The sequence below is a fragment of the Simochromis diagramma genome, unplaced genomic scaffold (assembly GCF_900408965.1).
Source record: "Simochromis diagramma unplaced genomic scaffold, fSimDia1.1 OVJJ01000293.1, whole genome shotgun sequence".
NCBI classification, from domain to species: Eukaryota; Metazoa; Chordata; class Actinopteri; order Cichliformes; family Cichlidae; genus Simochromis; species Simochromis diagramma.
Genome location: NW_024386801.1, coordinates 8,612,457 through 8,640,142, shown reverse-complemented (window position 1 = coordinate 8,640,142; position 27,686 = coordinate 8,612,457). Strand labels below are relative to the sequence as shown.

The 27,686-nt window shown below is 40.9% G+C and overlaps 1 protein-coding gene across 1 annotated transcript; it reads right to left on the bottom strand.

Moving 5' to 3' along the window:
- Positions 1 to 885: 885 nt before the first annotated feature.
- On the bottom strand, positions 886 to 27,297 carry LOC120729744. Its single transcript, XM_040025591.1, has 24 exons — positions 26,833 to 27,297; positions 21,400 to 21,578; positions 21,238 to 21,303; positions 21,056 to 21,130; positions 20,897 to 20,962; positions 20,715 to 20,789; positions 20,543 to 20,608; positions 20,361 to 20,435; positions 20,197 to 20,262; positions 20,015 to 20,089; positions 19,869 to 19,913; positions 19,692 to 19,766; positions 19,151 to 19,214; positions 5,444 to 5,454; positions 5,232 to 5,318; positions 5,028 to 5,103; positions 2,624 to 2,706; positions 2,445 to 2,538; positions 2,282 to 2,361; positions 2,113 to 2,198; positions 1,921 to 2,011; positions 1,667 to 1,766; positions 1,488 to 1,577; positions 886 to 1,294 (listed from the first exon to the last, which is right to left on the bottom strand). The coding sequence occupies exons 1-24, from the start codon at positions 26,924 to 26,926 to the stop codon at positions 1,272 to 1,274; spliced, it is 1,842 nt and encodes a 613-aa protein (XP_039881525.1). The 5' UTR covers positions 26,927 to 27,297; the 3' UTR covers positions 886 to 1,271.
- Positions 27,298 to 27,686: the final 389 nt, after the last annotated feature.

Genomic DNA, 27,686 nt, shown 5'->3' with positions numbered 1-27,686 from the left:
GCGCTGTGGAGAGCATCCTCACACAGAACATGACATCGTGGTTTGGGAACAGCTGTGTGAAGGACCAAAAAGCTCTCCAGAGAGTGATCCGTACAGCAGAACGCTGCTGCAGGATTGCTCTCCCCCCGCTTCAGGACACCTACACCAGGAGATGCCGGACTAGAGCAGCGCATTTTACACTTTGATGTACTGCGGCAGATATTCAGAAAATTTGTCATGTTCCAGTTCTCTCCTTGTGTACAATCTCTTCTAAAACACTTTCTCCAATGAGTGTCCTGTGAGATCCCACAGACTTGCGTACTTCACTCCATTCAAAGCCAGCCCATCTTTTGCCACAAGGTATATGTCTTCTGTCATACTCGGAATCAGAAAAACTACATATAAAAATTTACAGTAATATCTCAGCACACACGTAGAGTACTCATCTTATATCAATACTCAAATCTTACTGATCGACACTGATGTCTTAGTGATGTGTGATAAATGTGACATTTCTCAAATACACGAGAAATTTATGTGACTTAAAATGTCTATTACTGCTATATATGTGATATGCTGTTTAATGGGGTTTACTAAAAGATGTGAGAAAATGCTGAAATGCATAAAACAAGATTTACCCATAAAAAAAAAAACATACACAGTTGTTAGACAAAACAAAAACAGGCTGTTCAACGTGAAATAAGCCAGTTGCAGTGCTATGATTCCCATTTACCCTCAAAACATAGGGGAATCTTTTAGTCTCTCCGCTGGGCATCCCCCTGTGGTTTCTTGTCAGGATTTGCCACATAGCCTCATGCTGATCCAGAGCTGTTAGGCTATTATTTACAACAAAAAAAAAAAGAATACTGGCACCAACCTCGGTCTTCCTAAAACATCCCTGGGAAAAACAAGAAAAAAAAGATATGATTAAAAATAAACATGTGAATCCTGGAAAAAAAAGAATCCAAAACCTCCAAGTCCGGGGTCTCTGTAGGTTGGCTAAAACAGGGGATCCAAAAATTACAATTCTGTGTACAGCACAAATTCACGCTGACATTTTTGGAAAGGTGTGGGTAACGGAATGAGAGGGGTCTTTGGGGATGTCTTCATATTCCACCTCATCCAATATACATGCTACAATAGCAAGAGAAGGTTTTCATATAGGGCACTCACTTGTAAGCAGCACATGCACTGTAAGTGTGTGTGTGAGTCAGAAATTTCTTTAGCAGCTTGGACAACAAAGATGTGGATGTGTAATCGGGTTGGAGCAGTGGACAGGAGGGCACTTCTTCTCATGGCAAGTTATATTCCCACCCTAAAACAGAAGCACCAAAAGAACTGTCAATGATATTAACAGGCATGAAAAGTGGGAAGTCAAACTGTGTTATAATCCAGAAAAGAAAAAAGCACAAAGAAAGCAGAAATATGTCTCCTGATGTGGGAAAAGCCATAAAACGCACACTTTGCCTGATTTTTTTTGCACTAGATACAAAACATTTTATATACACCTGCCTTACACCTGCAGTGCAAGCAGGGTCCACTCCCAGGAAGCCTGAGCATTACCCCATTAGCATACACCCTCTGATCATACTGACAGTCTGGAAGAAAAAAACACAAATAGCTGATCGGTTGTTTCTGTAAAAGTTGAAATATGTGAGGGAACTAGACGCATATTTTTGACACTGACCATTGCATGTGGCACAACACTCTCCTCTGTGCCTAGCTGGATGAGTACAGTGTGATGTAGGACATGATGCAGCCATGTTTCTACAAAACACTTCACCTGCCTAAGAGACAGAGAAAGAAAAATATTGAATGTATATGTCAAATTCTCCACTTAGTTGTCACATATATCACAGCTAATCTGAAAGACAAATAAATTTAGATCCATTTTTCAGTCACATGAACATCATGTAACCATAACTATCAGACTAAACTCACAGAGCAGTAGCATTGGAGGCAGGGGTCACTCTTTGAGGTGAAACTTTCTCCATTTCCATACACTTTGGACTCATATTCACACTGTTCGCATCTACAGGTTTATGTAAACATTGATTAAATACATTTTAAAAGGACAAGAACTCTACAGGCTTAAAATATGATATGGATGATCGCAGCAGGCAGGCTCCTTACCGTGGACAACACTCCTCAGCATGATACACTGGATTGTGACAAGATGGAGCAGGACAGTAAACGTATGAACACACCATATTTCCATTCTTTGAGAGAAAGAACAAACAAAATAATCCTTAATTCACTTACACATATCAAAATCAAATCTAATGTTAACTTATAGACACACCTCACATCTACACTCTTCACAGGGGTCTCCAACAGGGATCACAGCTCCATTAGGGACTTCATGTCCATTCACATCACAGCCTACAAGACACACAAATAGACACATTGTGTCTCTACAGTCTAACACATATACAAATCTTCTTACACAAAGCAATTAAGCCCACCTTCACAGACTGGACAGCAGGTATTTGGAGGAGGAGCAGTAGGGTTTCTACAGGGAGTGTAACACTGCTCCCTCTCACAGCGAACATAACCGTCCTGTGTTGAAGAGTGAACAGCATTATTAGAGATGAAGGTGAGTGACCAGATGAAAACCTGAGCATGTAGTTGCTGTCAGACCCACCAAAAACTGGCAGATATCACAAGGACTCTCCTCCGACCTCCAAGAGTCTCCATTGTTATAATTTGCACCAGAATGGGTGCAACCTGTAAACACACATCACATTATTGTATTATTCCTGTGCTTCTAGGTATGAAGATATTAAAATATTTGTGCAAAATCTTACAGTGAAAAAAGCAAATAAATTTTATTTGTACATCAAAATGTGTTTTTATCCACCCTAAACCTTTCTGCAATGAAGATGCTCAGTGCAGAGTTTGTTTCTAACAACCCCAAACCAACAAGAAGGTCCTTTCTAATATGTGTATATATATATATATATATATATATATATATATATATATTAGGGGTGCAACGATACACAAAATTCACGGTTCGGTTCGATACTTTGGTGTCACGGTTCGATATTTTTTCGATACAAAAAAAATGTTCATGCCTTTTTAATTTGTCATTTATTAAAATTATAAATATATATTTTAACTCAAAAGTACAGTTTTTAAATTTAACCCTAACCCTTGTGCATGTTTTTTATTTTGACAGCGAATGCGCACCTGTGGACCACTTATGTGCAGCCCTGGTTATTTAGCTCATCATATTGCAGCCACAGAAATTCTTTTGTCCATGAAACCATAAAGCTGCACTTTCTTTTTGCCTTATAGTCTGATTTGTCATAACTTCTCCGTTTTGTGGTAAGCTTTTCTTTGGCTGTCACTTCTTCACCCTGACCTGTCTTATTTGGCTCAGCAGAACTGAAATGCTTTTACACGCTCACTCACATAAGCTCAGCGATTCTCTGCGCGATCAACCTCTCACATGTTTAAGCTTGCTGCGGGAGATTTCACTTGTCATGTTTGCATAGTAAGCTAACGATTAATAAGACGATGTCAGAGGAATTGGTGCACAAATTATCATCACTCACAGATCAGTGCTGTCGCTCTCTATACACAGTTCGCACGATTGCAAAGTGAAAGCAAAAAACACAAGCGCAAATTCAAACGCGACTTCAATATGTCACATATTGACAGTGGCTCACCGATGCCAATGACATAATTACCCAGCTACATTTCTGAAAGAATGCAAAAGCATTGACATATATTTTTCCTACAATAGCCCGACGGGCAGGGAAGAGATAGATTTTGGTAGCCCGACTGAAAAAATCGCTAGCTCCGGGACGTCGGGCTAGCGATATTGCAAGCCCTGTATCTGATTGAGGAATCACTCATCTTTGGAAAAGAGAGTTTATTACAGAGAAATGGCTCTTTCCAAAATAAAAGCTATACTATCCGCTTCTTCTGGGCTATATTCTCAGCAGCATAAGGAGAATCATGTGCTAACAGCTGTCTAAATGACTCGGCTAAAGTTAGTAGCATGCTTGTTGTTTTTGTCTTTGCACTAGGATGATGTCGGCGTAAATGTGCAGTCATATTCGTTGTGTTCCCACTAGTGCTTTCAGGTTAATCTCGTTGAAATGACCTTAACGCCACAACACGGCAAATCTCCGTTAACGAGCTACCGCCGATCGCTCCGTGCATGGGGCTACACGGCAAACACGTTAACGAGCTAACTGCGCTAACACACTAGTTCACACCAATGTAATTGAACATTGCATGGCACATCCAACATACTGTTTTACTTTAGTCCATGACTCGCTTACCTTCACGGTCATACGTCACATGAAAACCAAATTAATTCCAAACGCCAGATCTGAATGTTGCAAGTAGAGCTTAACTTCTGTCTCGCTAGCTTGCCCTGCGCTCTTCCTTCTGACTATGCTGTCTGTGTTGAGCGCTCAGTGGATCTGCGCTCGACAGTGCAGCCTAGGCGGAGTAGTCGAACACAGATTCACTGAGCGCTCAACACAGACAGCATCGTCAGAAGGAAAATTGATAAAATAAATTACAAATGTTGTATTGTTCGATACATATGCGTACCGAACCGAAAGCACTGTATCGAACGGTTCAATATCGATACGAATATCGTTGCACCCCTAATATATATATATATATATATATATATATATATATATATATGTGTGTGTATATATATATATATATGTATATAGTTGTTGAGTCCTGTCAAGTTTTGTGAATTAAAGTAAAAAGGAGAAAGCAAAGTTATGTCAGGATAACTATAAAAATGATCAGAATATATAATGTATATAACATACACAGGGTTGGTGTAATAGAAAAGTATGGAAGGGGTAGTGTGAGATAGAGGGAGATGATCTGTGGTCATCCCTAAAGCAAGCAGCTGAAGAACAAGCAATACAATAAATAGTCCAGACAGAGTTACCAAAGAGTTTGGAGAAAATTAATTATTATTTTAAGTGCTAAAAAAAAACATGTTTAATTTTTTTTTTCTTATGCTTCTCCCAGATGTATTGGTTAGTACAGTTTTTTGTCCTTACTTCTGGTTTGCTCAGTGCAGTGTCCAGGTAAATTCTCTTCTTTGCAGTCTTGAGGAGGGCACTCTCTTTTGCCCGTCTATTCAAATTCAGAGGAAAAAAATAATTAGAGAAAGAGTGAACAGAAAAACAGGACCAGAAGACTTCCTTTAAGCTCATTAAATATTATTGATGGTTGTTTATTGTGCCTGAACATCAAAGACTCACATCACATGTATGTGTTGGACAGCTGGGCACATTCTCTGCACAGTTCTGAGTAGGGCATGGCCGGGATAGGCACTCTCTATTGTCCTTCTATTCAAACCAAGAGATACAAAAATGACAGAAATAATGAAATGAAAAACAGGACAAGAATACTTATTTAAATTCATTACCCATTTGTCTCTGCTGTTTATTGTGGCTGAACATAAAATACTCACATCACATGTATCTTTAGAATCAGGGGGACACGTGACCAGGACAATCCCATGGAGAGGAAACAAAATCATTAGTCCACATCATCTGTGAAAACTTCAGTAAGTCTGTTTGCATATATCATTTGCTGGATGCAATGCTGACACACACACACACACTTTATAGACTCTAACTATAACCAGAAGTGTCTTCCACATACTAAGTAAACAAGCCTGTTAGCAATGTATGATATTTACTGTGGAAAAAAGAGCAAAGAAATCTGGACAGGGTGTCATTTTTTTCTGGGAGATTCCCTACCAAGCAGATCAACAAGTTATTAAACAGCAAAGTCATCTCAGCATTTAGTTGTTTTAATGACTCCAAAAGACTCAAAACAATGTCTTCCAGAGTCATTTTAGAGAGGTCATTAAATGGTAAATGGACTGCTTCTTATATAGTGCTTTTCTACTCTTCTGAGCACTCAAAGCACTTACATAACTTGTGCATTCACCCAAGCACATTTTTCTAGGTGCTTTCTAAGTAACATTCACACACACACACACACACACACACACACACACACACACACACACACACTCCGGTGGATGCATCGGAGAGCAATTTGGGGTTAGTATCTTGCGCAAGGACATTTGGCATGCAGACTAGGGGAAACCAGGAATCGAACCACCAACCTTCTGATCAGTAGATGACCTGCTCTACCGCCTGAGCTACATTACTCTGAGTGAGGCTGCCCACTGTGCCAAAAGGCATTTTTGTCATCAAGCCAAGCATTTGGGAACTGTAGCAGGCACTATTTAAATAGGAGATGAGCTGTAGACATGCAGTCAGTTCACAAGGTTTAATGCCAATACACATATACACATACATATACACACCACAGTAGCATCTAAAACAAACAAGAAAATAAGAACTTCTTTAATAAATAAAGGAAACTGTAATAAAAAAAATAGTATGGAACTACGGTACGTAAAGTCATGATAAGCGCTGCGGGGAATATATTGAAAACACCATGTGTAGCACGTATAGCGTATAGTGATGTACACGTCAACCGAAGGGCAAAAATATATGCAAGACAATCTCAATGCCAACCACTGCTCACACAGTGCCTTCACTGTGTGAAATGACAAGAATTGGTTGAAACATCCATCCATCCATGGATCTTCTTCTTCTTCTTATCCGGGGCCAAGTCATAGGGGCAGCAGCCTAAGCAGTTACCAGGGAAGTTGGCCAGGGAAGTTGTCCCTGGCCAACTTCCCTGGCATGTCTGGGGGAACACCAAAGCATTCTCAGGTTAGCCAACAGGTATGTTGTCTCTCCAGTGTGTCCTGGGTCTTCCTGGAGCCTTCTCTGGGTGGGACATGCCTAGATGACCTCACCCAGGGGGCACCCAGAAGACATCCTTATCTGATGCCCAAACCACCTCAACTGGCTCCTTTCCATGTGGAGTAGCAGCAGCTCTCCTCTGACCCCTCCCAGATGACTGAACTCCTCACCCCATCTCTAAGGGAGAGGCCAGCCACCCAAGCGATTTGGTTCTATTGGTCACTACCCACAGCTAGTTACCATAGGTGAGGGTAAACAATGGACCGGTACAGGGCCCGGATCACTGCAGCCACAGCACCAATCTGTTTGTCGATCTCCTGCTCCTTTCTCCCGTCAATTGTGAATATGACCCCAAGATAGTTAACTCTTCCACTTGGGGGAGAAACTCGTTCCTGACCTGGAGTGGGCACTCCACTGTTTTCCGGGTGAGGACTATGGCCTCAGATTTGAAGATGCTGATTCTCATTCCCACTGCGTCATTCTGAGCTGCAAACCATTCCAGTGCAAGCTGGAGGCCATCACCCGATGAAGCCAACAGAACCACATTATCTGCGAAAAGCAGAGATGAGACTGTGAGACTACCCAAGTGGAAGCTTTCCACCACTTGGCTATGTCTGGAAATTCTGTCGATAAAAATTACCAACAGAAACTGTGACAAGAGGCAGCACTAGTGGAGTCCATCACCCACCAAAAACGAGTCAGACTCATTGCCATTTATGCAGAACAAGCTCTTGGAACGGTTGTATAAATATCAAATGGCCCATAGCAATAGGCCAGACACCCCAATACTCCCAAAGCACACCTCCCACAGGACACTCTGAGGGACATGGTCAAATGCCTTCTCCACGTCTTAAAGATGGGAACCACCACCCCAGTCTGCCAATCCAGCGGTATCTCCCCTGATCTCATAAGATAAGAGATAAGATAAGATAAAAACTTTATTAATCCCTCGGGTGGGTTCCTCTGGGAAATTCGGTTTCCAAAAGCACAGCACCGACAGAAGTTACAGAGCGTGAGCAGAATATTATATATATATACACACACACATATATAAATACAGAGACATATATAAATAAAATATACGAAGGGGATAAGTAGGGATGGGTACCGGTGTCCGGTGCCATGATGGCACCGGTTCTGACATAAACAGTAGTAACCAGACCGAAAAGCAGCGCACATTTCGGTGCTTTATTTCGGTGCTTTTTTTTCCTGAGCTGTGATACACTTCTAGCCAATCATTTTACGTTTCCGAGGATAGTGGGCGGGTCCAGGTACGTACGTTCTTTTAGAGCAGAGCTACAGATTAAAAATGCCCAAGGCGAAGCGGTCAAAAGTCTGGCTGTACTTCACAGCAAAATATGCAAACTCAGCAGCCTGCAACAAGTGCTTTAAGCTGATACTGTGATACTGTCAAATGAGGTAACACCTCGAATCCGATGAAACACGCATAGCGTTTTTTTTTAAAAAGCCAAGAAATGCGCTGTATTTGATAGCTTGCTGCGAGACCTCACACCGAGCGCATCTACTGCGGGTGTGGTGCCTGTTATCAGACCCGGAGTTAGCAACATCCCCAAAAACACGAAGAGCAGAGTCCTGGCCCCTAGCCCTGCCAGTGTAGCAGAAATGATGAGGATGATGATGGCAGCAGCAGCCGTTCTTCTCTGCGTGAGTAGCTTAATGTTGTTCGTGTGTAATTTACGTTGAGTAGGCTAACCACATTATTACATTAATAGAATTCAACTTTATTGTCATTGCACATGCACAGGTACAGGGCAACGAAATGCAGTTTGCATCCATCCAGAAGTGCTTTAGTGATATAGATATATTACAATATATATTAGCAATAATATAGATATGTGAGTATATTACAGAAATGGGTCTATTATGGTATGTTATAATGTACACGGTATGAAGTATGTTGTGAATATTCTATAACTATAAGTATGTACAGGCTGTAGTGAGTACAAGCTATGTACAGGATATGAACAGGATATAAATATGAAAAACTATACAGAATATGAAATAAATAACTTTACAGAATCTGAGATATACAGCTATACAGAAATGGGAACTATGCAAGTTGTAAACAGTTGTAGGATTAAAGATTATCGAATGTACAGAATGATTATTTACACAGAGCTATACAGTAGTGCAGTTAAGATAAGTGAGGGTGTAGATAGTTTCTACAGAGGTGCTAGTGCTAGTGGTTGTGAGTGGTGGTTCAGTCCATGTTATTATTGTGTGTTTGAGGGTACAGTTGTCCATTAATGCATGTAAGGTGAACTAGCAAACATCATCATAGCTACATGCGGCTGTCTTCTTGTTTGATGGCAGATACTCCCTTCACCCTGGCAAAAAAGGCTAAAATGACCAAAGAAAAAGAGGGAAACTGCTAAACATGAGAGGTTTTTGGATAAAGTTTGTGTTTTTTCCATTGTTTAAGCACTGCTTCCAGCCAAGAGTGATACCATATATGCCCCATAGCTGCAGAAAAGGCTAACATTGTTATCTTTTTACAAAAACCAGCTGAACATGAGAGGTTTTTGGACCAATTTTGTGTTCTCCATTCTTTAAGCACCGGTTTGAGCACCGTTTGAGCACCGGCACCGTTTCAAAAGTACCAATTTGGCACCGGTATCGGATAAAACCTAAACGATACCCATCCCTAGGGATAAATAGAATAAATAGGAATAAAAATAAAAATACAAGTGAATTGCACATTTAAAGTATTGAGGTCTATTGCACCGTTGACTATTAACAAAAGTATTGCAAAAAAGGTATCTCACAGTGAAGTGAAGAGGCACTACAGCTTAGTTGTTCCCCCTTCCTTTGTCCTCCTGTTTCCCCTCCCTCTCCCCTCCAGAGAGGCGTTAAACAGTCGGATGGCGTGTGGGACAAAGGAGTTTTTAAGTCTGTTGGTTCTTGTCTTTGGGAGAAGCAACCTGTCACTGAACAGACTCTTCTGGTTGTTTATGGCCGGGTGCAGAGGATGCCCAGCATTGTCCATAATGTCCAGCAGTTCTTTTAGTGTCCTTTTCTCTGCCACTGTCACCAGAGTGTCCAGCTTCATGCCGACCACAGAGCCAGCCTTCCTGATCAGTTTCTCCAGCCTGGATGAGTCCTTCTTTGCTGTGCTGCTCCCCCAGCACACCACAGCATAGAAAAGTACTCCAGCAACCACTGACTGCATTGCAGTCATTGCAGCATTGTAGAGGCGTGTTAACCAAGACAGCCCTACAGCATCCAGAGCCTTCTGGAACGCGAATGTCATCAACCACAGGTGCCCTGCCACCAAGGAGTTGTTTAACTGCCTCAGTGACCTCACCCCCTGAGTTGTCCCCCTCGTCCTCAGACTCTGCTTCTTCCACAGAAGATGTGCCAGTGTGATTAAGTAGGTCCTCGAAATATTCCTTCCACTGCTCAACAATGTTCTCAGTCAAAGGCAGCAGTGCTCTGTGCAGATCTCTGCCAGTGTCACAAAATCTGTAATGAGAGATTGTGATACTGGCAGAGAGGAGGAGGCAGAGAGGAGAAGGACCCAAATGCAGACACTTGAGGCATGAGTGAGATGGAATTGGACCTTGCCTACCCCTGCCCCAGTTCAAAATTTCCAATTCCCCAGGTGAGGGTGGCTAGGGCCCAGCTGGTTCCTGCACCTGTACAAGTTCCTGAGCCCGATCCACTAGATCAGTTCCATCACCAACGTCCAGAACTACTGGTGTTTGCTTTTAGATTCTTAGTTCCAGGTGTCTTTCCACTTGTTGCCCATCCTCTCGTCATCCTGCATATTTAAACCCTCAGTTTATCCCTGTTCCTGGTCACCTCGTCATCTCCTCATGTGTGCGCCCTGTTTGCTCAATCATATAAGTTCTACATTCCAGTTTGAACTGTGCTTTTTGTTGTTTGTGTTTTGTCTGCATTATGGCTATTCAGCAAACAAGAGCTGTTATAATTCTCCAAATACTAAGGAAAGGAGCTTCCACGCCTCCTTTTTTGCTTCCTTTAGCATAGGATACACTGGACTATCCTTTGTGAAAAGGGAGGAAAAAACCCTGTCCCATAATTCGTTTCAATGGACCATGGGACTATTCATGAAAACAATCGACATAATAAATAAATCTGCACAGATCATGTAAATGTTCATTGTAACAGCATTTTCCAGTTCATGACATAACTTTCCGACATATGAGTTTTCTAAAGTCACAGGTGAGATCTGAACATCACAAAGGTGGAATAAAAAACAATTCTTGTTGAATTGTTGCATTGCATTAAGAGTTCAGAACCCTAGACAAGCCCATGATTAAGAAATGTACTAACTGACAAAAGTGTGCTCAAGGGTCTGTATAGTATAATCATTCATTAGCGATCAGTCTTTATGATTAATTTCTACTCCGGTAAGCTGGGATAAGTGATGGATAGAGGGAATTTAACTGCAGTCGTATAAATCCTTATCAGGGAGGATGAAATTAGGTACTTTGGATCGCACAATAAAATTTAAGAAAATAAGATGTATTTAATTTTCAGTGCTATGGGACACATTTAGTGAAGCAAATTGTGATGTTGCAATTGCAGGATGATCTACCAATAATACACTTTAATTTACATAGAAAGATGCAGCCAGTCCACTTCAGTAAAATTCAACATTCTGCCAAGAACAGTGTGAATTAGTAACCCAAAAATCCAGTGTGAGCTCAGGTTTCATGCAGGTGTTTCTTTCTGAAAACAGTGTGGCAAATCAGATAAATGAGAGGAGGCGGAATGAGAATCAATATGCTTTTGATATGAGAAATAAGTCTTCTAATGGAAATCACTAAGCACTGTGAAAAGGGTTCTAGGGTGGGGACTCAGGTGCAGTCTATTATTACAAACTTCCAACATATGAACCTGGGGAGATGACGAGGTGACCAGGAACAGGGATAAACTGAGGGATTAAATATGCAGGATGACGAGAGGATGGGCAACAAGTGGAAAGACACCTGGAACTAAGAATCTAAAACAGTTGACCTGTGCGATATGAGGAAGAACACGAAACATTATTTGCCATGAGATCATGAGTCATGCATCGCATTGTTATTAATGTGCCGTGAATGTGTAAACACTAAAGCTGGTGCGGCATAATGATATTCCAAGGAGGCTCTTTTAAATACGGGGGGGTCATCAGAAACGCAGGGCACAGAGACGCTGCAGGTCTAATCAGAAACAATTTATTCCCTGGTCAGAAAGCAAGAATAAAACAAACAATGCTAAAAAAAAAATGCAATAAAATTCCCCAGGAATGGATGATAAAATTAACAAAACTTATAAAATATTCTTTTTACGCTAAAATGCCACCCAGTCCCACAATGCAACAAAAGTGCAGATTACAAACTTGTTCTGATACGCACTCCTTGTAGCAACTATCACAACTACCCAAGAGATCATATATCCTTTTTACCACTGTAACTTTGTGTAATTTGCAGTAAATTGTGTTCACAGACTTTGTAACATTTGTGAATCGTCTGTTATTTTGTGGATCAAATATAGTTGGGGGGTAGACAAAAAATCTACCCCCCAACTATATTTAATATTATTTTTTAAATATCAGCCTTCTTTAAAAAGTTGAATAAACCCATATAATCAAAATGGTTAAATTTTTATATTTGATGGGAACCTTTTCTGTTCCCATGGGCAAACACCACCCACAGAGTGCACAGTCAGCACAAAAGGAGCAAGGCATACAAAGAGTCTGTGTAAGGGAGTCCTAACAACATTACACTCTACAGATATATGATATTGTGGCATGCAGAGAAATCTTTACAAAGAAGCTCACAGAAAGAGACTGAGCTTGTTATTCAAACCTGAGCTGGTAGGGGGAGCTCTTTATTAAAACACTTGCTTGTGCTATAATGTGCCTCAAGCTTCAACAACAGCACAACAGAAGTCACTCATGGTACAGCACTCTCTCTACAAAACAACAACTGTCAGTGACTCTGCACCACAGCGTAAACACAACATTCAAGATAACAGTTAAAAGTAACGTAACCATAAACAATAAAACAAGAACATCTAAACAGCAGCACATGTCCCAAGGCATGATGGGAGAGAACTAGCTGTTCCCCCAACACGCCACAATATACTCACCTGTCAGAGATTTACAAGGCAAGAGGAGAGACCCGAGGTGGGGCCGGTCCGAGTGTCAGGTGAACTAAACTTCAGGTAAGAAGTTATGATCTTCAGACTATCTGAGTCAGATATAAACCAAGTTTAGGTGCAGTTTATTTTCGTTGTGCTGACTTTTTACAGTCCGTTACAATAACTCGTACTGCGTGATAGCTAGCATGACGGAGTGTCTATACAGCTGGGTGGGTGTTATGATGTTACTGATAGTGAACTATATTTCATTTATAAGGTTAGTTAGTAGAGTTGCCAACCGTCCCGTAAAAACGGAATGTCCCGTATTCAGAGAAAATATTATGCGTCTCATATTGAGCTGAAAAGGAACGCGATTTGTCCAGTACTTCAGCTAGAATGGAAAAAGACACAAAGCTGGATTTATTCTGTCGTTACGCTGCACAGCTGCCTCTTCTTCTCTCATTCTCTCTCCTCCCTCTCCTGTTGCTACATCAATCATGAAACTGATCAATGATCAGCTGATCGGCTTTTCTCTCTTGTTTATTTATCGCCCACTTTGCGCCAGAAAGAGAAAACCAGCAGATGTCGCGCTAAACAACAGCAGCACGTTTAAGCTTGATCAGCTGTTGTTAGAATTTATTTAATATTAATTTCTAGTATCAGCTGATGTTTGCTGGAGCCATAGCTGTAAAAGCTGCTGGTCATGATCGGTTTGGTTATCTGGTGAGAGGGAAACATGAAGATGAAACCAGGAGATGTCCTTACTGAATCATCAGAGCTGAACAGGTGATGGAGAAACAGGTTTACCTTTTAGGTGACATGAATGAATTGAAGTTATGAACTGTTTCTGAGAGACAAATAACATCAGGATCCTTTTCTAAGTAGCTGACAGCTGGTAACTGTGCAGGTGCGGATCTAGCAAAGTTTTGCCAGGGGGGCCAGGTAGGGCATTAACAGGGAAAGGGGGACACAAAGAAATACTTTTCTTTCTTTCGCAAATTAGCTCGCATAGACACATTAGTTGTGCCGCTTCTTAATGACGGTATCTTAGCTAACAACCCCAACTACCAGATTCAACTTGTAATTGGCTAAAAATAACTTAGCCTACTGGTGAGAGGGACGTTGTTAGCTCTCTACATTCCGACGTTTCAAAAGCTTCAGGAGCTGTCCGCTCAGCACAGCATCAGCACCACAGAAATACACGGATACATCCGTAGACTCGAGACAGAATTCACAATGCGTTTTTGGGACTTTCAGGTATATGGTCCAATGTTTTCTTTTCTGATCAAACCAGAAATCTTTAATGAGCAGCTAGATTTGTCTCCCAACTCTGGCTGAGTTAATGCCAGTTAATGCAACATTGAAGCAGCTGGAATCCATAGCTGCGCATGTTCATGGAGCTTGGCTTTACATATCTGTGTGAGCAGATTTTCTCTCACATGAAGAGTGTCTGGAGACTTCATATTTTCTCCAGTGTAATCCAATTTGATAAAGGGGTGGCTGAAGCTCAGGTGGTAGAGCAGGTCACCTACTAATTAAAGGTTTTGTTGGTTGATCCCTGTCTGCTCCAGATACTTGAGCAAGATACTAACCTTGATGCTCTCTGATGCATCCATCGGCATATGAATGCATGTTAGATAGAAAGCACTTATGTGGAAAGATGAAACGAAAAAATGGGTCGTGGTTGTGCGAATGGGTGAATGAGGCAAGTTTTGTTAAGTGTTTAGACTAGAAAAGCGCTATATAAGAACCAGTCCATTTACAAGGAACAAGCATTGTCAGTTGGGAGAGAGACAAGCTGGCAGCTATTCTTACGTCATTAAAAAATTGAAATCTGAAAAATTTAGATTTTTAGTAAAAATCTAAATCTGTTAAAAAAAAAAACAATGCCATGAAAACTTTTAATTTAGATATGGGACTTTTCAGTGTTCACTGAACTATGATCTGAGGTACAGCATACCATTGCATTTTGAGAGATAGGTGTTTGGAGGTTAGACTTTGATGGCCAGTCTTGGCCAACAGAACCTCAGCTGTGAAAGGGATTAGAGCAGGACCCTCAAAGAAAGAAAGATCCTACCACAGCAGAGTTTTGGCCTACAAGGAAAAAAAAACATGCGTGTTAGGAGTAATATGTGGCACAGGCAAGGCATAGCAAGCATATGCACCAAGAAGGATGAGAAACTGAGAAAGGTCTCGAAGTATCCTGACCAGAGCTAGAGGCGAGCATGCTGGATGGAGAAACAGATCACCCGACAAGTCAGCATGAGTGCTGGGCCCGGTGGTGGCCCTCCTATAGCAGCCACATTGGGATGGCAAAGGCCAGTAGAGAGGTAGAGTTTGGGTTAAGACCAATGACTGTAGAAAACACTGACCACCTAATAGCTCCCCAAAAATGAAGCCAAGCCATGTCATCATAAGAGCTTTCACTGGCAGCTGCAGTCATGGAGAAACTTGCGTATCTCTATTCGGGAATGGCAGATAGAGTGGGGGCACTGAGAGGTCCAGCATTTACATTCCAAAACCACAACTGATGACCTGCAATCCATTTGGAGACGAATAGGAGGAAAGCTGTTTATAATTACCTACAACATTAAGCCTCCTATGCGACTTTGATGTGATTGGCGCTAAATGACTCGCTATACAATAAGGTTGGAATAAAAGGCTTGTAAAACTGTTTAGTGATGATCTCTGAAATGAGCTATTTACCAGTTCTAAATGCAGGCCTAAAATCCAGAGAGATGCTGCTAGATTGGCATGAAATGTAGTGATGCTCGTATTGCCAATTTGGTCGTATAAGAAGCATGCTTGAATCATTTCTGTGGAGGACAGGAAACGACAGAAACTCAGGAGGGCTACTGCTGCTAACTATTATTAATGCTAGTACTCCCAAAACCTGAAGATGGTGCTAAATGTTTATAATAATATACTACTACTACTACTTATAATAAATAATAATAATAATAATAATAATAATAATAATAATATAATATATGCCATTTATAATATTGAGTAGGTTTTGCAAACATTGATAAGCAGAAGCCTAAATGACAGAAAGTAGTGGAAGTTTCACAGAGATCCAGGATAAATAATCTGAAATGCGCAAAATGGAAGAAGGCAGAATGACTTGACAAGAGATTTAGATGGCCAAGCAGGGAAGGCGGCTAATGTATATTGGATTGGGAGCCTGGACATTTGAGCAGAATTTGATTAGATAGAATGCCTAAAGTGCCCAGAAACTTCACACAAGGTGCACAAATTGATTTCTCAGATGAGAGGGGAAAGTTTATGAGACAGGTTAAGATGAGTGAAAAGCCCGAGTGAACAATCAGTAAGATGATAATTGTCAGTCACGGAGGCTTGAAAGACTAATAGAAAAGGTTGAGGGGTTAATTTTATTTATTTTTTATTATTATTTTTTCTTTTAAACATAAGACTCATTACACTGCACTGATAATTTAAAAAAGAAAATATGAGCGAATGCTGTGTGCGCACATTTAAAGCTTTGGTGAAGAAGGCAGATCTGCAGTGAGCTTTAAAGTATGCAGCATGAATGCTGATTGGCCTGGAGCAGACCAGGAGAAGGTGATTGGACTAGACCAGTGATGCCAGTGTGGGAAAGTGATAAAGCTTAGATTTAGCCAGCAGCACCTGGGAGTGGACAGATGTGAGACCATAGATCTTCCTTATTGAACTTATGCATAAGCTTTATACACTACCAGTCAAAGGTTTGGACACACCTTGTCATTTAATGTTTTTTCTTTATTTTGACTACGTTCTACATTGTAGATACATACTGAAGACATCAAATATATGAAGCAAGATGTATATACATATGCCTCACCTCTGTCAGTGCGCCCCAGGGCGGCTGTGGCTACAATGTAGCTTGCCATCACCAGTGTGTGAATGGGTGGATGACTGAATGTGTAAAGCGCTTTGGGGTCCTGAGGGACTCGTAAAGCGCTATACAAATACTGGCCATTAACATTTACCATTTACCATATGCAGCTAAGAAAAAAAAAAGTTTTCAATTTTAGATTCCTTAGAGTAGCCACCCTTTGCTTTGTTGACAGCGCTGCAAACCCTTGGCCTTCTCTCAATGAGCTTCATGATGTAGTCACCTGAAATGGCTTTTACTTCACAGGTGTGCCTTGTCAGGGTTCATTTATGGAAATTCTTGCCTTCTTAATGGGGTTGGGACCATCAGTTGTGTTGTGCAGAAGTCAGGTTGATACACAGCTGACATTCCTATTTGACAACTGTTAGAATTCATATTATGGCAAGAACCAGTCAGTTAAGAGAAATGACAGTCCATCATTACTTTAATGAACTACTTTAGGTAATCTCTTTTTGGTAATCTCTGTCTTTCACTTTAGAACTAAAGGTCAGTCAGTTGGGAAAATAGCTAAAACTTTGAATCTGTCCCCAACTGCAGCCGCAAAAACCGTCAAGCGCTATGACAAAACTGGCTTACATGAGGACCGCCCCAGGAAAGGAAAACCAAGAGTTACCTCTGCTGCTGAGGATAAATTCACTGAGTCAACAGCCTCAGAAATCACAAGTTAACAGCACCTCAGATTAGACCCCAGATGAATGCCACACAGAGTTCCAGTAGCAGACACATCTCTACATCAACTGTTCAGAGGAGACTGCGTGAATCAAAATCAGAATACTTTATAAATCCCTAAGGAAATTATGTGGGTTACAACTGCTCTAAGACAGTAACAATAACCAGCTAAACAATTTAAACAATACAATATGTTACAGATTTTACAAATTTAAGTAAAAGCATTAACATATAGACATCACTCAATTATAAATATCAAGAACTAACAGAGGTCTTATAAATAAATAGAATATTACAGAGTAGAAAAGAGCGTGTGCAAAAAGGGTGTAACTATTGCAGTGTTTACTGTGCATTAGATGGAGGACTTGTATAGAGAGATGGCCATGAGCAGGATTAATTTCCTGTGTTGTTCAGTGGTGCTTTTTGGTAATCTCAGTCTTTCACTGAATGAGCTCCTGTGACTAGCCAACACACCATGAAGTGGGTGGTATTATCCAGCATTGTTTTGTCTTAGACAACATCCGCCTCTCAGACACCACCTTAAGGGAATCCAGCTCCATCCTCACAACATTACTGGCCTTGCGGATCAGTTTATTTAGTCTGTTGGCATCTGCGACCCTCAACCTGCTGCCCCAGCATGGAACAGCATAGAGGATAGCACTGGCCACAACAAACTCATAGAAAATCCTGAGCATTGTACGACAGATGTTGAAGGACCTCAGATGCCTCAGAAAATCGAGACGACTTCACACCTTTATGGTCGAATAACTGCTAAGAAACCACTAGTAAGAAAAAGAAACAAGCGAAGAGATTTGTTTGTACCAAGAAATGCAAGGAATGGGCATTAGACCAGTGGAAATCTGTGCTTTGGTTAGATGAATCCAAATTTGAGATATTTGGTTCCCTCTGCCTTGTGCCGTGTCTTTGCGAGACACAGAAAAGGTGAATGGATGGTCTCTACATGCACGGTTCCTACGGTGAAGCATCAAGGACGAGGTGTGATGATATGTGGGTGCTTTGCTGGCGACACTGTTGGGGAATTATTCAAAACTGAAGGCACAATGAAATCAGCATGGCTTCCACAGCAACCTGCAGCAACATGCCATCCCATCCAGTTTGCGTTTAGTTGTACCATTTTTTTATCTTTCAACAGGACAATGACCTCAAACATACCTCCAAGTTGTCTGAGGGCTATTTGACCAAGAAGGAGAGTGATGGAGTTCTCTGCCAGATGACCTGGAGTCCACTGTCGCCTAACTTAAAACCAGTCGAGATGGTTTAGGATGAGATGGATGACAGAGCAAAGTCAAAAGGGCCAACAAGCGCTCAGCATCTCTGGGAACTCCTTCAATACTGTTGGAAAACCATTTCAGGTTTCATGAAGCTCATCAGGAGAATGCCAAAAGTGTGCAAAGCAATAATCAAAGCAAATTGTGGCTATTTTTAAGAATCTAAAATGTATAACTTGTTTTGAGTTATTTCACACTTTTTTGTTTGCTAAATAATTCCATATATGTTCATTCATAGTTTTGATGCCTTATTTACATTATTTACATTGTGAGAAACTACAATGTAAATAATCACGAAAACAAAGACAAACCATTAAATGAGAAGGTGTGCCCAAGCATTTGACTGTTGAATGAAATGAAAAGAAACACCGATAGTGATATATGACAGATACTGTAATAGCTCTCACAGAAAGAACATGAGTCACCTTCTTTGCATTGCTCCTTCAAACATGATTTCAGGAAGTACATCTCTCTCTTTAGTTTTTCATTCTGTTATAAAACAAACAAACAAAAATATATGTCCAAATATGTCCTGCAATGTTTCATGCCATTTTTCATGAAAACTCATTGTGGAATATTATGAAGTGAAATCCTAAAAGGTTGATTCTGTTTATCTGGACGTAGCAGTTTCAGTGGCAGAAACGCTTCATCAATCATCCAAGTGACTTCTTCAGTCTCAGCTGACTCCAGGTTTCTCCAACCTTATAAACAGTACCTTTGCACAATGATTGAAACCAGCACCACTGACTACCAATGGGCTCTAGATGTCAGTTTCTTGATCATTTATATGTAAACTGTCATAATCAAAACCACTTATCAATGTCCATGATTACCATTCACAGAGAGTTGGGGAATGGCTGCAAACACAGCATTGTAAGAAGAGTTGTTCTTTCGGGGGATCAACTTTGGAATTTCCGTACCTGGATGATTGAGCATGCATCAAGAAATATGAAGTGGAATATTTACCTCAACACTGACCAAGTGCAGCCTATGATCCAGCTTTCTTGATATATCCTCCAGATTTTGCAGGCTGTCATTTCTCTATAGTTTGTCATTGTGGCAAAAAAGTAAAAATAACAGTAAATGAAAAAAAGTTTAAAATCCCAGTATGTCATGTTTAATTATGCCAATTTTGGCTCGCACAGTGGTTACGTCTATCCTATTCTCCAGCATTGACAGTTTTTCAGTCTGTTATAAAAAAAAAGAAGAAAAAAAAATCCAAGCATGTAATTTCATGTTTCATTGTGTTATTTGTTTGTGAAAACTCATAGAGTAAGTGCAATCTTTACCTGAGCTTTGACGGTTTTCTGCATATGATCCAGCTCTCTTGATATATGCTCCAGATGTTGCAGGTTATCATTTCTCTGTAGGTTGTCATTGGGGCAAAAAAGTGAAAATTAAAGTAAATAAATCAAAGTTTAAAATCCCAGTATGTCATGTCATGTTTCATCATGTCCTTTTTGGCTCGTACAATGGCAACGTTCAGTGTACGTGCTAGCTCGTCCATCCTATTTTCCAGCCTCGACAGGTTGTCAGTCTTTTATAAAAAAAAAAGAATTTTTTTTTTAGTATGTTATGTAATGTTTCATTGTGTCATTTTTTGTGAAAACTCATTGGACTGAGTGCAATCTTTACCTGAGCTTTGACCGTTTTCTGCATGTGATCCAGCTTCCTTGAGATATTCTTCAGATGTTGCAGGCTATCATTTTGCTGTAGTTTGTCATTAGGGCAAAAAAGTAAACATAAAAGTAAATAAATCAAAGTTTAAAATCCCAGTATATCATGTCATGTTTCATTATGTCATTTTTGGCTCTTACAATGGCCACGTTCAGTGTATGTGCCAGCTTGTCCATCCTATTCTCCAGCCTCGACAGTTTGTCAGTCTGTTATAAAAAAAAAAAAAAAATGTAAAAAAATCCTAGTATGTTATGTCATGTTTCAGTGTGTCATTTTTTGGTGAAAACTCATTGGACTGAGTGCAATCTTTACCTGAGCTATGAACATTTTCTGCATGCGATCCAGCTCCCGTGATATATTGTCCAGATGTTGCAGGCTATCATTTTGCTGTAGTTTGTCATTGGGCCAAAAAAGTAACAATAAAAGTAAATAAATCAAAGTTTAAAATCCCAGTATGTCATGTCATGTTTCATTATATCATTTTTGGCTCTTACAATGGCCACGTTCAGTGTATGTGCCAGCTTGTCCATCCTATTCTCCAGCCTCAACAGGTTGTCAGTCTGTTATGAAAAAAAGAAAAAAAAATCCCAGTATGTCATGTCATGTTTCATTGTGTCATTGTTTTGTGAAAACTCACTAATTGCAATCTTTACCTGAGTGTTGATCGTTTTCTGCATGCGATCCAGCTCCCTTGATATATCCTCCAGATGTTGCAGGCTATCATTTCTCTATAGTTTGCCATTGGGCCAAAGAAGTAAAAATATAAGTAATAAATCAAAATTAAAAATCCCAGTATGCCATGTCATGTTTCATTATGTGATTTTTTTGTTCATACAGTGGCCACATTCAGCTTACGAGCCAGCTCCTCCATCCTATTCTCCAGGCTCAACAGTCTGTCAGTCTGTTATAAAAAAACAAAAAAAAATCCTAGTACGTCATGTCATGGTTCACTGTGTCAATGTTTTGTGAAACTCATGCTTTAAGTGCATCACTTTACCTGAGCTCTGACCTCATCCAGCACCCGAGCCATCTCCCCCACCCTTATCTCTAGCTTCTGTAGTCTATCATTTACATCTCGAGGAGCTCTTCGATGCTCCAGTACCACAGCTCTCTGCATCTGATCCCTCTGAATGTCCTGAGGATGATGGCTGGTGTCAGTCAGAGAATCTTTGGTTCCTAAAATATAAATCCTGGTAAACTGGGTGTGAATGACAGGATCTTATAGTTGGGAGTTAGTAAAAATCTGGTTTATCAGTGAATAATCAGATATGATTTTCTGTTCATGAGGAGTCCGCTGATAGAAATAGTGCAAGAGTATTCAAAATACAATAAATGATCAGAGGCAATAATGAGGAGAAATAACGAGGTTAAGAAAAAATACATAGTTTGGGTAAAAATGAAGTCGGCTACGTACATATTATGCCTATACTGTAGGAGCTGCTCATTCAAGTAAACCTGCTCCACAGTGTTTGTGCTGATGTTAAGGCCTGAGTAGGTTTGCTCTTTACAACGACCCATTCATTGCCAAATTTTTGTAAATGTAGACTGCATGACTAGGTGCATGATTTATACACCTGTGTGTGAAATCATATGGAATTGAAAACACCTGAATTAAAAGATAATGAGATATGGCCCAGTGCATATACTGTATATGTACCAGCTATGTGTAGAGGTAATAATTTATTCATCCAGTACTGTGCAAAAGTCTTGAGCAACCACATATTTCTCTATAATTTTTTAAAGAAAATGGAACCGCCAATTTTTGGGGGGACATTGTGCAAACATTCATAAAAATATATAATAATGGATTAGATTTATATAGGGCTTTTCAAGGCACCCAAAGTGCTTTACAATGCCACTATTCATTCACTCTCACATTCCCACACTGGTGGAGGCAAGCTACGGTTGACTACCGTGTTTTAAATGCACTTTAGAACAACACACAGCAACACTACACATCCCACATAGCAAAATGGGTATGCCCCAGATCTGGCCCACACAATGTGCTTACACATGGCCCACATACTGCAAAGAATGACGGCCCTTTGGTGGCCCAGATCTGGTTTGCCAGAGGTGGCTTACACATGGGCCAGCACAAGGCCAGTTGCAGACACACTGGTGGTTGTGTGCTGGCCCATGTGTGGATTACCTCTGGCCAACCTGATCTGGGCCACCAAAGGGCAGTCATTCTTTGCAGTATGTCGGCCATGTGTAAGTTGTGTGCAGCCACGGGTCAGTTGCAGACACACTGCTGGCCCTGTGCTGGCCTAGAACAGTTTCAGCTCTGGACCCAGATGTCAGCCTAATGTGAACCTTAATCAAGCCATGTAATAACAACATGTGCCGGAACATAACAGTGCAAAAGTAACAAGATGAAACTCTGTTCAGGCAGTTAATGTACTGATTCTTATATAGCGCTTTTCTATTCTTCCGGATTACTTAAAGTGCTCTATACAACATGCCACATTTACCTATTTTCTCAAAACTGAGTGCTTCGTAACTGCATTCACTCTCTTTACATGCAGACTGGTGGACTCGGGAATCGAATCACTAACCTTCCGATCAGTAGGTGACCTGCTCTACCACCTGAGCTAGAACCACCCAGTGGTAAACATGACTAAACCCTCACTAGTTTTTGGATAAAGTGTACACTCACAAACCTGTCAAACCTGCATTTGAAATGTTGGCTACCGTAGCAGTATAGTATTGCAACGTGGCATTTGGGTCTTCTAACTAAAATAGGAAAAATAGGAACATAAATAGTTGCCATCATTGCCAGGCCTGGGCCACATCTGGTTGACATACATCCTGAAATGACACCAGTCAGTCAGAAGTGTCAGCTTGATGCCAGATCTGTGGAAGACCTGTTTTCTATGAGCCTGGGCCTCATACACCAAACCATAATCGGGCCAGATATGGCATGCCAGCACATAAACAGTGCCATCTACGCCAGGCCTGGACCATATCTGGATGACATCCCACTTACCATGCCAGAAGTCAGCCAGCAGTGCCAGCTCGACACCAGATTCGGACCACCCAGGGAGACAGGGTAACATCTCCTGGGTCTAGGTGCAGTTTCCCCCTCTGGGGGCGAGGGTACCTGGACCTGGGGTATAGAGTATGTTTGGGGAGTATGATTGTGTATACAATGTCCATTTGTGTCTGTCTTTACGTTGGGTGATTGCTGAGTATTTGTGTATATGTGCATGAGGGTGGGAATACACGTTTGTGTCTCTGTGTGCCTGTTTGTCTGTGTCTATATGTCAGGTCGGGTGTTAGACTCCACCTCTCTGGGAACATCTCAGGCCCTCTAAAGTATGGAGGCCTATCTCTCCTCACCACACTCCCTACCAGTGGCTGATGCCCTCAGGCGTCGGTGCGTTGGTGGTTCTTGGTGTCTGGTGCTGGGCGCTCAGGTATGTACTGGCTTACTCTTGGTGGCTGCTTGGCAGGGTCTGGCGCCCGTGGCTTGGTTGGGCCTCTTCCGGGGTGTGGGGGGCCCTCAGGCCTCTGGGCCTGCGGCTCAGTTCACTCTGGCACAGCTGGCTGCCGGCGGAGCCTACTGGCACACCACTGTAGCCCACTCTGGCTTCTGCTCCATGGCTGCTGGGTGTCCCTTCATCTAGGGCTCTCCTCAGCTCTTCCCAGGAGGGTGGCATGGATGCCCCTCTGGTGGTCCTTCTTGGGCTCTCGCAATCTGGGCCTGTGAATGTCTGGGGCCTGGATCTCCTCCATGCCTGCTTCATGCCCTGTCCCCAGGGAGCCATAGCCCTGTCCACACCCTCTAGCAGATCGTTACATGGAGAAACCTTTTGTATACAACCGTGCTCATCCACACAGGTGTGCACAACGGTGTTCACTCTTCAGAGACACAATCTACACCTTTCTTGGCTGCTACCTCAAAGCACATTGGGTGCTGTCGGTCCTGCGTGCTGCACAACTTTCAATATTTAGTATTTACTGTTATTTACACTTAGCTAGATTAATGTGATGGTGTTGTGTTTATTATGTTGCTCTTTTTTTTGCTTGTTTTCTCTTTTTTTCCTCTAAAATAAAATAAAATAAATAACAACAAAAACAAAGGTCAACTAAATGGTCTAATACGGCAAGGCCTTTTCTAAAATCTTAGCAATAAATGGCAATTTTGAGATTGGTCTGTAACTGCTAAGAAGAGAAGGGTCTAACTTGTTTTTTTTAAAGGGGGTGGATATCACATTTTAAAATAATAACTTTACCAGACATCAGTGAACTGTTGATTAGGCGAGCAGAGTGAAAGACGTTTTCGAATAAAGATGCAGGTAAAATGTCAAGTCAACAGGAGGACGCTTTCATTGAGGTAAGATAAACGTGTGAAAAAGTTTCTAAAATAACAGGCTGAGCTGGAGTAGGAACTGACAATGAAGATACTGATGGGAATTTTTTTTTCTTACATTACTGATTTTTTTCTAGCAAGAAAGAGAGAAAATCTTTACTTCCCCTATGAAGAAAGGGGGCTGCAGGTGCAAGAGGAGTAATAATACCACCAATGGTGTCAAACAACACCTTTGGATTACCTCTGATCTTTGCAGGTGTGAAAAAATAGGCAGCCATTGCATCTCTTATTGCATTGTTAAAAGCTATCTAAAATGGAATGACAGGTATTATTAAAAATATTAGTTATAAGGGGATAGATTATTAGTATATAAGTATTGAACACACTTTATTTAATACTTTGTAGAAAAGCCTTTGTTGGTGATTACAGCTTCTAGACGCCTCCTGTATGGATAGACCAGTCGTCTGCATTGCTCAGGAGTGATTCTGGCCCATTCTTCCACACAAACGGTCTTTAAATCTTGAAGGTTCCTTGGGCCTCTTTTATGAACTTTAATCTTCAGTTCTCTCCATAGATTTTCTATGAGATTTAGGTCAGGTGATTGACTGGGCCATTCAAGCAACTTGATTTTCTTTCTTTGAAACCACTTCATTGTGTCCTTGGCCTTGTGTTTGGGATCATTGTCTTGCTGAAATGTCCACCCTCTTTTCATTTTTAGCTTCCTGGTAGATGGCAGCAGATTTTTATCCAGAATGTCCCGGTACATCTCTCCATTCATCCTGCCTTCAATAATATGAAGTCTGCCAGTACCCCTTGCTGAAAAGCAGCCCCAAACCATGATGCTACCACCCCCAAACTTAACTGTTGGTATGGTGTTCTTGGGGTGGTGAGCAGTGCCATTTCTTCTCCAAACATGGTGTGTAGAATGGCTGCCAAAAAGTTCAATTTTGCTTTCATCTGACCATACTATAGTCTTCCAATAATCCACAGGCTTCTCCAAATGCTGTTGCGCAAATTTTAACCGAGCCTTGACATGCTTTTTGTTCAGCAATGGAGTCTTGCGTGGTGAGCGTGCATGGATGCCATGGCGGTTCAGTGCATTGCTTATAGTTTTCTTTGAAACAACAGTACCTGCTGATGCAAGGTCTTCCTGAAGTTCTGTCCGAGTGGTTCTTGGCTCTTGGAGAACTCTCCTGATTATTCTTTGGACTCCTCGGACAGGGATCTTGCGTGGAGCACCTGATCGTGGCAGGTTTATGGTGAACTGATGCTCTTTCCATTTCCGGATAATGGCCCCCACAGTGCTCACAGGAACATTCAGCATTCTGGAAATGCACCTATAACCATTCCCATCACAATGCTTTTCAACGATAAGATTACGAAGATCTTGAGAGAGTTCTTTGCTTTTACCCATCATGAAGTCTTTCCTGTGTGCCTTCTGGGTAATGGGGAGCCTTTATAGGCCATCAATTAGGGCTAAAGCAGCTGATATAAATTAGTACTGATAGGGGACAGGATTTCTCTATCAATACTGACAGATTTCAGGTGATCTCCTGGCTTTCTATGTCATTTTGCCCCCTGTTATCTTCATGTATTCAATACTTATTCCCTGTGTCATTTCACTTTATTTATTATGGTTTAACTTGTATACTTTAATGTTCTGATTTGTTTGTATGATTTCAATATTTGGCTTGATGGCAACATCTGGTGGAAATGTTGTGTCAATAGTCCACTTAGGTATCCCCTTACTGATGAAAATGCTGATGTGTCAAATACTTATTTTCCCCGCTGTAAATTAAAAGTATCAAAGAATTTCTCACATGTGGAGAAATTTAAGATACGAGAGCCAACCTTCCTTCAAACAGGAGACAGCGATGTGTGAAAAGACAACAGCCAGATAGGATAAGATAAGATAGGATAAGATAAATCTTTATTAGTCCCACACTTGGGAAATTTGTTGTGTTATTGCAGAAATTGGACAGTGCAATGTTAGAGCAGCAAAAAATAAGACAAACAATGACCTCTCTTTTGCATCACAATAATAACAGTAACAATAGTAACAGTAAAACCAAACAATTAGTGACTTCTGTGACCCAAACGCCTTTTGTCTTAGCTTACCTTTTTCGCAATTTACACTAGACTGTCCGTAGATAAAGAGTACACAGAGCAAATGTATCTTCAGCAGCACAAATGCTCTTAGTTTGTGCTCCATTGTCGTGAAGCAAGAGGGGGGGGAAAAGCTGTGATCAAAATCCAAACACCTCAGATCCAATACCAAAAATACCTTCAAGGCACTTCGATTGTTTTAAGGATAATAATGCCCAGTCCCTCTGAATAGCTTGTAACTTGTTGATTGTGAGGGCTGACTACAGGCAGTTCCCTTTATCAGTGAACTGATGAATGTTTACAAAGTCAGGGGTGGGGCAACTCCAGAGAATGCTTTTGGTTTCGGTGGTGTTGCTGATCTGTCATGTGGCGTTCTACAAAGTTCTAGATTAGGTGCTCTATTTATCAGTACTTTTAAAATAATTTCTCATGACTTGTATGTCCATTCAACTTTACTTCTTTTTTAAACCTCACAAACTCATTAACTTATCCATTTTAAATGAATGCCTTAATGCAGTCAGTTGTTGGATGGCAAATACGTTTTTACAGTGAAATCTTGACAAGACAGACAATTTAATTATTTCTCCTGCGCATTAGTGCCCAAAACAAACAGCAATTGGGATCTGTTTTATCCACTTTATACGCTTAAGTGTAAAATGCGGAGATAAATTTCATTCAGTTTCTAAGATTTGATCTTCACATGAAGTCTCTGGCCTGCTACTTGTCCACTTTCTCTTGTAGTGGGTTGTTTTTTTAAAAAAAAATTTTTTATTTGCCTCTATAAAGCATTTGTGACTTCTCTTTTTCTTCCTTTTCCCACAATAGAAATAAAATAAATAGAAATAGAAATAATATAGAATAGAAAT